Consider the following 13500-nt stretch of genomic DNA (forward strand, 5'->3'; position numbering starts at 1 on the left):
AGGGACTTTGTGGACACATGGGTGGGTGCAGTGGGAGAGGGTGTGGCTCAAAGTAAAGGTGGGACTGAAATACAGCGTTGATCAGAGGAGGCTGTAAACATACTCTACTACACCGTTCCACAGCTACTGCAGTGTTCTGTTACAGGTAGGAGGAATGGAAGCTAACACAATAGTTTTAGTAGATTTAGTTGTTAATGGTGATTTAGTAGATTTAGTAGTTAATGGTGTCATTAACTTTGTCAGTCACTCAAAAATCCTGTGCTGTTCTCACTGTGTATTTTCTTCTTCTTCATCTTCTTTCATTCTCTCCAGCAGATAAAACAATGGATCCAGACTATTTCAAATCTTACGTGAGTTGATTTCTTTTGTCTTTAACCAAGAAGCCTTACTCATAGATAACACACTCTGCTGTCATGGGATCTGTTTACCTGCATACCTTCTAATCTTATCTACACTAATCACTAATCACAGGCGAGCCACAGTGTCCTGCCCCACTGACTTCATGAGTCAATTACAATGATTACGTCATTTTGTTGCAGTAGCATTATGACAAAAGAACCAAAAACACACAATAACAAGTCTTTAGCTTTCAGTGAGGCCCAAAAATCATCTGCTATTTATTATTGTGATTCTTATTCATATGGACTTACCTGAAAATGTCTACTGCAATGACCTCGCAGCCCTAACTGTGCCATTACAGCATCATCTTATAAGATCATTACAAATAACACATGGATCGAATAAACTTGTTTTTTTATTCTGTTTTTTCATTTTCATTTCTGACATTGTTCGGAATGTTACGCTCTTTCTGTCTTTGAAACTTCTGGTTTTAATCACCTAAAATCATAATAGCTATAAGCTCTAAATGCATTGAACGTCTATTTAACTGTCCAGCGGTTCACTTGACTTATTAGGGACACCAGTGTGTGCAGTTCCAACTTTGATTTCGATTGGATAAGAGAATCTAGAGATGGCGTTGCAATAGTACTCGTTATAATGTCAATAATAGTAAAAAAACAACAATGCATCTTTACAGGGGCTTTCTTACAGCACTAAAAATCATGCTTTAAATTCAAAACAACAAAAATTGGCACCGACAACACAACATACACTTGTACAACAAGTCCCAGCATAAACCAGCTCAATGTCTATTACGTTACATAGCAAATATTAGACATTATTATATCAATCCACAAGAAACCAACAGTTCACACCAAGAAAAAGTACTAAAATAAAATAAAAGACATGAAACATGGGTAAAACTTGACAATGACACTTTTTAAGGGGAAAATAAGAAAACGACTTTATTGTGAAACTCCAGTATTTTGTTTCCATTTGCCACAAACATTCATTACCTCTAACTACTAAATTACCAACCATGTCCCCATTAGTCACCCCCGCTGTAGAATATTTAACATTCTTTCCATTCCAACATGATGTAAAACGACTTGTGTCTTTGTTCACGTCTTGTTCACATATTCCTGGTATGTACGTATATTTCTTTAGAAATTCGTCTTCCTGTAATCAGAGCATTGCATCACTGCCTGTGTTATTGTGTGTGTTTATGGTGAAGGACATGTGCTGGGGAACCCTTGGAACGGTGCGACCGTTCGCCAATTTCCACCCTGACAGAGATGTGATGGAGGTCCAAGCCGCACTTCAGAAGAAAGGTAGGTCTGCAATGACCGATTACTGAACAAGCCTGCGGGGCCCCAAAGGGCCAAATAACACTGGTTATTATGTGATGTCTTTATAGGGCCCCTTTGGCTATGCTATCCATCCTTGAGGGGCCCTCAGTCAACTAACAAAATTAAGTCATGTGATAAGCCTGGGGCCCCTGTATCATAGTATTTTTAATAATGTTTTTAACGAGTGGTAGAGTTTAACTGGGAGAAACTCTGATTTCATAAACGACAGCCACTTTAACTTAATTTGTAATTTGGAAAAATCAGATGCTCTTGTTATTGAAAATATAAACTGAAATAAATACACTGTGTATTCTTCCTCTCAGATGCCACGACGCTGGTGAGAATCCTCACCAATCGCAGCAGCACTCAGAGACAAGTGATCGCCAACACCTTTGAGGAGCTGACGCAGAAGGTGAAGGAACTGAGCATCGTTACAACAACAAAAAAGAAGAAAAGCTCAGTTTACAAACTGAAATATGAAATTCAAAAGAGGCATTTCAAAGGTCAAAGCAGCCACCTGTAGTACAAACATCTCCATGGAAACGCTCATGCATTACGACATAACGTAGAGCTGATCTCACGATACTGTGTGCGCGGCTGAAGACACGCCCGTTTGCTCATCTTTAACATCTGAAGTGTTTGCTGATCAAATATAACAAAGTCCTTTGACTGCACCTTTGTTTGCAGTTCAGCCGTGTACACTTACAGTAACACGTAGGATTTGCTCCCAGGCTCCCCCCACAGGTGGTAAGCGGTATAGTTTGTTACAGCTGTCGTAAAATATATGTCGCTGTGGCATTTGTAGCATCTGTTGACAAGGCAACGATATCAGTGAACTCTGAACTTGACTGATACAGTAGCGTATATATTATAGCATTTTATACAAATATGATGACAATTATATCTATTTTTATTTCAATTAAAAAAACTTTATTGGCAGTGAGAGGCACAGCAGTTATACAAAGCAGTGCACAGATGAGTTGAATATAAATATAAATGCAAATATAGTGCAATATATTAGAAAGTAAATCTAACCTCGTTCAAAAACCCGACAAAACAAAAGAATGACCACGCTTCAGTTTGCGTTTTCAACTCATACAGTTACATAACCTCAAAATAAGAGACATTATTTGAAGTGTTACATTGTTACAGTAGATCTTGCAGCGTGACAGTAACATTATAAGGATCAACCAATCCTGATTAGGACAAGATACAATCAGGATTTGTGTTAGATTTAATACGAACAGGCAAATAAAGAGTTAAATGGACTCTTTTTAGTGTTACTATAACTCTTCCATACTGCTGTGTCACATTAGAACAATGCGATGGAACATTGTATTTCCCAAATAATAAAAGTAAATGTGAAGAATTAAATTTGAATATTCTATATGGGGACTCACTTTCTAAACTTTCACTATTTTCCAAATTTCAGCATTATTTAGCGATTCATTTACAGACACACCTGTAAAACCTAGCAGCTGAGAGATGTTTGCTAAATGAATTAAAGCATCATTTCTTTTTTCATAAATCTTAAATTAAAGGTTGGGAAAATGATGCCAAAAACCACTGTTTATACTGAACTAAAACTCACGTTTCATCTCTGATATGCAGCCATGTCAAATCTGTGACTCCAGACTAGAAAACATCTCGATATCAATAAAGATCCCTTAACATTGTCCACACTGTGGTGTTCCAGGACCTGACAGCTGGTTTGAAGAAAGCTCTGGCTGGAGATCTGGAGCTCCTAATGCTGGAACTGCTGATGCATCCAGTGCATTTTTGGGCTTATCGCCTCCAGCAGGCCATGGTGGTGAGTGGCTGTCTCTGTGTGGGATTTTACACCTTGTGTCTTATTTTTGAATGCAGCAGTAACCAAGAGTCCAACTTCCTGTTCACGTGTGCCACTTCCAGTATTCCTCCCTTTCCTCCATGTACCTGTGATCGGAGCGATTCTGCGTTCTTAGACAATGTCGTACAAACACTCGTAACGAATGCAAATGTCAGGTCAGATCCACATCAGTGCAATATTACAGTGGAAGATGTAATTAATGCATAAAAGATGCAACTATATAAACTGTTCCTTGGGACACCAACTCAACCACTAACAACTTAATTGTCATTAGCTGTGGTTTTACGTGCGGCTGCTGACGTCACCTTGAAAGTTTTACTGGCGTTTAATAGCATAAAAACTTCTCTGGTACTAGATGATCTTCTGTGGGTTTATTTTCAACAAAGTGAAAGGAACAGACACTTCATATTTTAGCCGCACTGTGTCTCCTTATTCCTCAGAGGAGGATAAAAGTGTATACAGCACTTTGCATCCACATTCCCCTCGTATTTGCAGCCAATTATCAAAACATTCCCGTTCCAAACCAACTGCTATTATCAGCACCTGACTGCACACGTGAAACCTGTTTTCTAGAAACAATATTATCCGTCACAGTTGTTGTCCTGTCTGCTACGTAAAGACACACACAACTACGTAGCCAAAATGCCAAACCACAAGTCTCTCACATAAATCATGTGAAGAATAGCATTAAAACATGAATAATAGCGGACATCTAATGTTAATCTACATGTTACTGCCAATAATAAAGTTTATACTGAGTGAACTGTGTGTGTTTTCAGGGTTTAGGCACAGATGAGGAGACACTCATGGAAATTCTGTGCACACGATCAGGAAAGCAGCTTCAAGAAATCCGTGGGGCTTACACTCAATGTAAATCATTTCCCCAAACCTTTGATTATTGTCAATACATTCCAACTCCTAATCAATAGTCTCTTGTATTCTGATATCTTGTTTTTTTTTTCAGTGTATAAGAAGGACCTGGAGAAGGAGCTGAAAGGAGAAACCAGTGGCGACTTTGAGAAGCTCGTTGTCGCTGTGTTAAATGTAACTGCAGCATTTACATCCTCTCTCCTCCACTTATAACCTGCTCATAAACAGAAACGCAGAATATTAACGACATTCACTTGGATTAAAATGCTTTTCTTTCTCCACTCCTCTCTCCCGACAGAAAGAAACCATTGCTGGTGCTGTTCAGAGAGATACCGAGGTATTATATTCCATATTGTTTGTGCTGTAGTTGTATATGAGGATGAATTTTAAGTATAATATTATAACAAATAATAATAATAAATATGGAATGCCAAGGACACAAGCTACTCATACTTCATTAGTGTTTGGGTTGTGGAACAGTGCCGAAATCATAATTTTGAACATATATATACATATATATACATATATATATATATACATATATATATATATATATATATATATACATATAGATAAATATAAAGCTTATAAAGCATATTTTTACTGTGCACTGCTGTAAGGTGAACCTAAATAAATGTAGCATTATTATTATTCTCCCCATATACTGTATATGATTTCTATTTGGCATAATATAGTTAATAAAATTGTGAATCACCACGAAAATAGGACGCCGGGGACTTAACTTTAAACTTTTAAAGTTTAAAGTTAAGTTTTAAAGTAACAGTGAACTCTGACAGGTTGAGTCCTGTTCATTTTTGCTGCATCATGCCTGCCAACATGGTCATGTGATGTCTGGAGCTCAGTAGAAACAGAGACCTTGTCTAACATGGAGCCTGTAGTCATGGTAACCTGTTTTTGTTGTATTCCCAGTATCTCTCTGCATCACTGCGAGCGAAAAAAGCTGACCCAGCACCATGGATCACCATACTGACCTCCAGAGACGTGAACCATCTCGACAAAGGTGAGGCCGTGTGGGTTTTTTTTTTAAACTCATATTTTTTGTCTTTACTGCCTTTGATGAAAGTCATGTGTGTTTTAAATATGCACGTGTTTATTCACCTGCCCTCTGTGCCCACAGTGTTGATGGGACTGGAGCTGGAGAGTGGACAGCTAGCGGAGGAGCTGGTGGAGAAGCGATTCACAGGAGACTTGCGATTGGGTTTGAAAGTTTTAGGTCAGTGTTGTTTGAGATTGTTTGCACGGAGATAGTTATACACTGTACTTATACTTAAACTTAGACTTAATATGTCTCATAAACTATGTTGTTATTCACATTTTAATGATATGTTTGGCTAAAATTTCACTTCAGTGTTACATTGTTAGTGGCCTCAAACACCTGAAGATTTCTTGTGTACGTTGTATAAATATATATAGTCATCGACTTTTGTTGATATCTTTATCATGACAGTGCAGTGCATTCAAAACCCTTACACCTACCTCGCTAAAAGGCTAACAACCATGAAGGTAAGATCTTTTTTAATCCATTCATTCTGTGGGTAACTGTTATTGTTTTCAATAAATGTGTTCCCCCTAAAACATTTAAAGAAATTGCTTAATTATGGTTAGTACGCTTTTTTATGGGCAGAAAATGACAAACATTTTCACTACAATGAACATTACACAAATCTCTACAAGCAAGAGTCAATAGTTTTTGCTGCCATGTGTGCAATATGCATATATCATAACAGAAAACTGTTTTCAGTCAATGTTATCTATCTGTAAATTCAAACAATGTCTGTCTTAGTCACATAACACAATTTGCAAACTGCAAAACATACGAGGCTCAATATTTTTCTTGTTATTTATCAAAGTGCTAATGTGCTCTAAAATTACAATTTGACTAGACTGACAATAATAACAGGCTTTGTTGAATTGTGTAAACCTGTAAATGGACATGTTTAGTTAATTTGCTTGTTATAAAATCTGCAAAGATAAAACTAACATGTGTGGGGAGATAATGTTGATACTGTGTCAGGTCTGGGTTTAACAATAGAGAAGGGTGCTAGCAAGCTAATGCTATCTATCCAACTTAATTCAAGAATTATTTTATTATCATTATGCATACGCAAATTTATCTGGCAACTCTCGGCTTCACCTAGGGAAGAATTAAAGTGAATAGAGTACAACAAAGTAATCGAGATGCTCGTAGAAGAAAAATGCCACGAACATCGTTCTTAGCATTTACCGTTAATAGCACTTTTTAAATCCAGAAATGTTGGTTTTTGAAACAGATGTTGTGAATAAATACAAATACTGTAAAAAATACAATTTTCCGGCTCTGTTACATTGCTTACATCATGACATATCACCCTAAATGGAACACGCCCAAAGAGTGGGATAGAATAGAATAGAATAGAATGCCTCTATAATTGGAGCGCTTAGCCACACATAAAAACAACAATCAGCATAAACATGTCATTCACACAATCAGACACACTATTTATTATATAAATATATTTCTTTATTTAATTTTTTTAATTAAAAAATATGAACAAGAGAGAACAACAGACAGGGTCATCACAGGTCAGACAGGAAGCACATGTGTGAAACATTATACAGCTTCATTTAGATTGAAATAAAAATACAATCAAATATGTTGAGTTACCAAGCAATATCAAATTATTTCATAATTGTTTTCATAACAGGTCACCACAAATTTTTTCCAATATTTCTCATATTTTTCATCAACAGTTTCCTGAACTATTTCTATCCATTCTGTTATTATTGGAGGTTCCTTATTCTGCCACTTCCTGGTTATTGCCTTTTACGGCTCAATATTAATATTTGTGATAAATACTTTTTTTATAAATACCTGCCCTGCCAATTATTGATCTGATTTCCTTTCATACTTCTTTCCAAAATGTAGTTATAGTGGGACATTCCAAAGAAATGTGAAAATCTCACTTTTATTAATTACATTTTTCTGTACTTTTGTGTGTTCCTGTTTTGTACACTGTTTTTCTCACTTTTGTTTGGTACTTATTTTTCTATTTCTTGACAGCACTATTAAATACATGTGCTTTTTTTTTTGCGTCCACCTTGTTCTTCTGTTTTATTACAGATGTCATAATTTGTCCAAAAGGCCAAGCCATGTTTTCACATTATTGTATATGTAATATAGTCTCACTGAAGAAAGTAGAATGTACATTTATTACATGTATAAATCAGTGTTGGTGGTGAGTGTATTTCCCTCTTGCAGGGGCCACTGGTGCAGGGGATTCTGATTTCTCACTCCGAGGAAGATCTGCTGTGTGTCCGAGCTGCCTTCCTCAAATTAACAGGCACTTCTCTCTACACGACTCTGCAGGTGGGTCAATCACATGACATGTTTAGTGTCATAATCACGTTTTTATTCCTCAACATGAAAGGCTCAGACATTTTAACATGTAAACATCATGTGTTTTTCCCACAGAAACATTTCAAGGGAGATTATCTTCAGGCTGTGATGGCCATCTGTCGATCTGAAGATTAAAACAAAAACTGCACATTTTGAGTGGTTCCACTTTTTATTCATTTTATATAGTTTTCCTCCCTGTATGAGTCAATGGTGGTACAAAAATAAACGTTTTGTTGTGGTGCTTTTCATATTTTTATCGAGTTTCCTTTAAAATCCCTGCTTTGCTAATGTTTGGTTTGATGACAGAAAGTTAGGTGAATGTTATATGAATGCAGGCTGGGTTTATTCATTACTTTTATTTTCTCCAATACTTCCTCTTCATCCTGATGTTGTATTTACATATGATCTTTATATACAGAACCACTGCCTTAGACTATACCACAGTCCAAAAAATTCCCAATAGCACAAAGTTCAAATGCATTTGATTGAATAACATGGTACATTAAACTGCTGATTTACGTGTTGACCACCCTAGACTGTATTTATGAAACCCACTTTCAGCTTGAGTTAACTTTGCAAGTGGGTTTTAACTATTTACTGCTCAGGCAAAGAACTGGTACATCAATAAAGGCACTACAGAAAAAAGCAGAGAGGCTTTAACTCCTGAGCCTCTGCTGGGCCTGGTTGTAGTTGCTGGGGTCACAGGTGTCGTGGAGGTTGGGGGACTAGTTGTAGTTGTTGGGGAAACAGTCGTAGTAGAGGTTAGGGAACCAGTTGTAGTTGTTGGGGCTACAGGTGTCGTGGAGGTTGGGGAACCGGTCATAGTAGAGGTTGGGGAACCAGTTGCAGTTGTTGGGGCCATAGGTGTTGTGAAGGTTGGGGAACCAGTTGTAGTTGTTGGGGCCATAGGTGTTGTGGAGGTTGGGGAACCAGTTGTAGTAGTGGTTGGGGAACCAGTTGCAGTTGTTGGGGCCACAGTTGTAATAGTGGTTGGGGAACTTGCTGCAGTTGTTGGAGCCACAGTTGTAGTAGAGGTTGGGGTACCAGTTGCAGTTGTTGGGGCCACACTTGTAGTAGTGGTTGGGGAACTCGCTGCAGTTGTTGGAGCCACAGTTGTAGTAGAGGTTGGGGAACCAGTTGCAGTTGTTGGGGCCACAGTTGTAATAGTGGTTGGGGAACTTGCTGCAGTTGTTGGAGCCACAGTTGTAGTAGAGGTTGGGGTACCAGTTGCAGTTGTTGGGGCCACACTTGTAGTAGTGGTTGGGGAACTCGCTGCAGTTGTTGGAGCCACAGTTGTAGTAGAGGTTGGGGAACCAGTTGCAGTTGTTGGGGCCACAGTTGTAATAGTGGTTGGGGAACTTGCTGCAGTTGTTGGAGCCACAGTTGTAGTAGAGGTTGGGGTACCAGTTGCAGTTGTTGGGGCCACACTTGTAGTAGTGGTTGGGGAACTCGCTGCAGTTGTTGGAGCCACAGTTGTAGTAGAGGTTGGGCAACCAGTTGCAGTTGTTGGGGCCACAGTTGTAGTAGTGGTTGGGGAACCAGGTGTGGTTGTTGGGGCCATAGGTGTTGTGGAGGTTGGGGAACCAGCTGTAGTAGTGGTTGGGGAACCAGTTGCAGTTGTTGGAGCCACAGTTGTAGTAGAGGTTGGGGAACCAGTTGCAGTTGTTGGGGCCACAGTTGTAGTAGTGGTTGGGGAACTCGCTGCAGTTGTTGGAGCCACAGTTGTAGTAGAGGTTGGGGAACCAGTTGCAGTTGTTGGGGCCACAGTTGTAGTAGTGATTGGGGAACCAGTTGTAGTTGTTGGGGCCATAGGTGTTGTGGAGGTTAGGGAACCAGCTGTAGTAGTGGTTGGGGAACCAGTTACAGTTGTTGGGGCCACAGGTGTCGTGGAGGTTGGGGAACCAGTTGCAGTTGTTGAGGCCACAGTTGTAGTAGTGGTTGGGGAACCAGTTGCAGTTGTTGGGGCCACAGGTGTCATGGAAGTTGTCGTTGCTTCAACCTGGACATTTTTGGGGACATTTTTTTTAGTCGGTTTGAGATCAATTACAAATCGAAGAAAAAATAAAATAGTTCCCCATTGGACAGCACCACATTGAATGTGTGTGTGTAAATAAATCCAAACCATTAAGGTCATTGCAGCGGAATTGTAGGTCAAGCTGCTCTACCAAACACAGGAGTCTTGGAGTAGGCCTATTATATATATGTATATTGTAGATATATATTTATATACAAATCGCGAGAGGCATCACAAACCCTGCCGCTGTGTTTTTGTAGTGGAAAACCAACCTAAACGCCGTGCTGTGCCGTGGCAAGGCCAGTCGAGACGAGCTGGGACCATAATGGAAAAGGGCCATAATAATATTACTTTGACGATCAATTGATCTTGAAAGTAATACGGAAGTTTCTGTGGGTTTTTGCTGAGTAATTATTAGGGCTGTAACGATACACCAAACCCACGATTCGATTCGTATCACGATTTTTGACCCTCGATTCGATTTGGTTTTTTTTTGGGGGGGGGGGGGTTTATTTTTTATTAAATACTGTTTGAAAAACCTTTATAAACTGAACACCAAAGAAGAAGATTAACTATGCAAATTATTAACAATATAAATAGCCATAAATAGCCAAAGCTATAACACTTCTGTTTTCTTTGTAACAAAATACTGTTGAAAAACAAACAGAACTAAACTTCACTGTGGAGATGATTCGAGCATGTTGAAAATTCTTCTTCAATCAAGTTCTCTTACATTTACAAAGTAAATTAAATGGTTACTGTTTCACACTGAGGTAACTGAGGCTTACCGCCTGTGCTGCAAACCACAAATCTAGTAAGTAAACATTAAACAAATGAACAACTTCTTTCTTTTAAGAAAACCAAACTCGTTGTGGAGTTGATTTAAGGGAGTTGAACATTCTTCTTCTTCAGAAGAGGCTTGCTCTCTGTGCTGTGACAGCTTGTGTAAGGGCAGCTGTAGCATCACCTGTTTCTCCTTCAGCGCAACTTTTGCAGGCAGGCGTTACATGATTCATTGGATCTGAACGGGAGAGATAACTCTGGGAGTTGGAAGGGGTGTGTCGCGATTCTGCTTTATCACACCGCGACACAGGATCGTGGATCTGAGTGTCACGATTTCGGTTTCATATTGCATATTGTTACAGCCCTAGTAATTATGCTTAAATGTTTTGTAAATGTAATCCCTCCAGTAATATATTGTTGAGTAATGCTGTGCTGCCCAACATTAGTTGTAATTATCATATTATTGTGTTTATGTTTTGTTAGATAAACAACAATTTTACACTGACTGAAAACATTTCTCTGCTGTTGCACGAAATCTATTCAATTATATTTTAACATTACATTACATTACATGTCATTTAGCAGACGCTTTTATCCAAAGCGACTTACAATAAAACAAGCAATTTAAGCAATTTATTTAAAAAATAATTGCTTAGCTTTTTTTTTTTCAAGACAAAGAGGCTTTGATAGCATTGCCATGAAAAGAGATTTAAATTTGAATATATTTTCAAAGGTATATGAATGTTTACCTTAACTAATGTCAGCAGAAGCAGCGTGTAAAGTCCCAGAGGCAGCATCTTTACGGTAAGACAGGACAGAGATGCACCAGAGATGTTCATGAAATTGTGCGGCACTTTCGGCAACGTTCCTGTGGCTTTCCTCTGCAAAAGTGAGAACCTTTTATATGATTCACTTTAATATGAAACCCATCATGTTTCATAAAAGGGGAGGAGGGATTTATGACATACAGTTTACATGAAGGCCTGGCTCCCAGTGGGTGGTTCTCCAACCTGTGTGTGACACCAAACTTCTCACCTTTGTGTTTTGTTATAATTACTTCCTGCTTTATGCGTTATTAATTTTAGAACTTCCTGTTAAGTGTACATTCACAGGAATAAAAAAAACACAGTCATGTTTGATATTTATAGACACTGCTCATTGTAGATTGTAAGAAAAACTCAGCTCTTATTTCTCATAACAATCCCCTAGCCAACATTTATTGACATTGTATTTTAAAAACTATCTGGAAACACCTGGATAATGGTTAAATGTTGTTTTAGTTCCAGTTGAAATATGCTGAGGGAAACAAACTACACAACAAGGAAACTATAGCCTTCCAAGATTTGTTCGACAAATTCATTCGTATAACACTTTTTAGATATGAAAAGCAATAAACAACTTTGCATTTAATCAATTACAAAGATTATAACCACCAAGAATACATAGACTTAAAGTAGTAAAATATAATAAAACATGTAAGATAAGGTTATAATAATGACAGCGAAACCTTAAAAACTAAATTTCCACCTTTTTTTCCACATACTGTCATTGTTTTTGAATAATTCAGATATCCAACCCACTTTGTTTAGTTTTGACTTTTATGACTTGATGATGTTTTGCATTGCACCTGCTGATTATTGCAGGGCTGTTCTCTCTTTTTCCATGGATTTAATAGTCTGAAAAGCATTTCAATCTGTTTGAAGGGCAATATGAATATAATTCTAATGCAGCGTGACATTTAGGTCTTTATACTTCTGTTCCTCAAACCGTTTTTTTTCACCTCACAATACAATACAATCTGATTTCTTTCTGTACTGTATTGTGCCAACAAAAACCTTTTGGCTGTATTTACATAAATGTGATATAATTGGAAGACAATTATATTTATTTTTACATATTGATTTATTTAACAGCAACAACACGTAAATGCAACTTTCACAATACGAAAATGAAAAGGCTCTTTAATGACACGTTTTTATTTGTAACATATCAAGGTTTTTGGCTATACATAAATGTGGTGTAACTGGAAGAAATTTGTATCTATATTTAATTATGATTGATTTATTTTACACATGGATGCAATTCTCGCAATACGAAAATGAAAACACCATAATCAATGCTCTTTATGGACACATTATTTGTAACATATCCATTTTTATATAAGTTCTTTTGGATACACTAATATGTGATATAATTGGAAGGAAATCACATGTATTGATTGATTTTTTTTGACATCTGAATATAAGGTAACATATGCCATGTATAGCTGTACGTAATTTACAGCCCTTGTCCTTGGTTACACATCAATGATACTAACTACAGTGATCACAATAGTGATGAAAACAGTGTAAATATTATAAAGGATATACCTGAAATACATCAGAAAACAGCAAATAACTGCTCTTGTTTTTGCCTTTCACACATCATCGCAGGACACAGCAGGACAATGATTCACATGACTGTTGTCTTTTGTTAATGATTAAGCTGTGTCACTCAGACCTGTTCAGTTACTCATGGAGGAAACTTTTATTCAAAGCAAACAGTGGAAACAATAAAAAATTAAATAAAAAGTTAACTCCAGTGCCGAGCCAGCGGGGTGCACTCACGACCAAAGAGCCTGGAGAACCAAAGAGACGCCCAGCAGAGGGATGGACATGGAGATGAGGCTCAGTCTGTTCTCTAGTGTCACTGTGGTTCCAGTGGTTGCTGCAGTGGTGGCAGCGGTGTCAGTGGAGGCAGCAGTGGCAGTGGTGTCAGTGGAGGCAGTGGTGTCAGTGGAGGCAGTGGTGGCAGCGGTGTCAGCGGTGTCAGCGGTGTCAGTGGAGGCAGTGTAAGGCTGCGTTGTATACGTTGTCTCGTTGGATGTCATTGTTGTGTTGACAGCTGATGATGAGTTCTG

At 38.1% G+C, this 13500-nt stretch overlaps 1 protein-coding gene across 2 annotated transcripts; it reads left to right on the top strand.

Annotated features, from left to right (window-relative positions):
- Window positions 1–74: 74 nt before the first annotated feature.
- On the top strand, window positions 75–8052 carry anxa14 (annexin A14). 2 transcript variants are annotated; one of them, XM_058620009.1, is made up of 13 exons: window positions 75–145; window positions 316–350; window positions 1574–1670; window positions 2012–2100; window positions 3385–3498; window positions 4317–4407; window positions 4502–4581; window positions 4706–4744; window positions 5338–5428; window positions 5546–5641; window positions 5876–5931; window positions 7667–7774; window positions 7880–8052. In XM_058620009.1, exons 2-13 carry the CDS (start codon window positions 324–326, stop codon window positions 7937–7939), a joined length of 948 nt encoding a protein of 315 aa, XP_058475992.1. In that variant the 5' UTR covers window positions 75–145; window positions 316–323; the 3' UTR covers window positions 7940–8052. The 2 variants fall into 2 exon arrangements, with proteins under 2 accessions (XP_058475992.1, XP_058475990.1); XM_058620007.1 differs by having other exon boundaries at window positions 76–145; window positions 313–350.
- The last annotated feature ends 5448 nt before the right edge of the window (window positions 8053–13500 follow it).

The sequence above is a fragment of the Solea solea genome, chromosome 20 (assembly GCF_958295425.1).
Source record: "Solea solea chromosome 20, fSolSol10.1, whole genome shotgun sequence".
Lineage (NCBI taxonomy): Eukaryota > Metazoa > Chordata > Actinopteri > Pleuronectiformes > Soleidae > Solea > Solea solea.

Bases quoted from the DNA above. Each gene is read 5' to 3' on its own strand.
- anxa14 (XM_058620009.1), top strand. From the start codon at position 324: ATGGATCCAGACTATTTCAAATCTTAC. The intron at 4,408-4,501 runs GTAAATCATTTC...TTTTTTTTTCAG, and splicing joins CCGTGGGGCTTACACTCAAT to TGTATAAGAAGGACCTGGAG. The intron at 4,745-5,337 runs GTATTATATTCC...TTGTATTCCCAG, and splicing joins CTGTTCAGAGAGATACCGAG to TATCTCTCTGCATCACTGCG.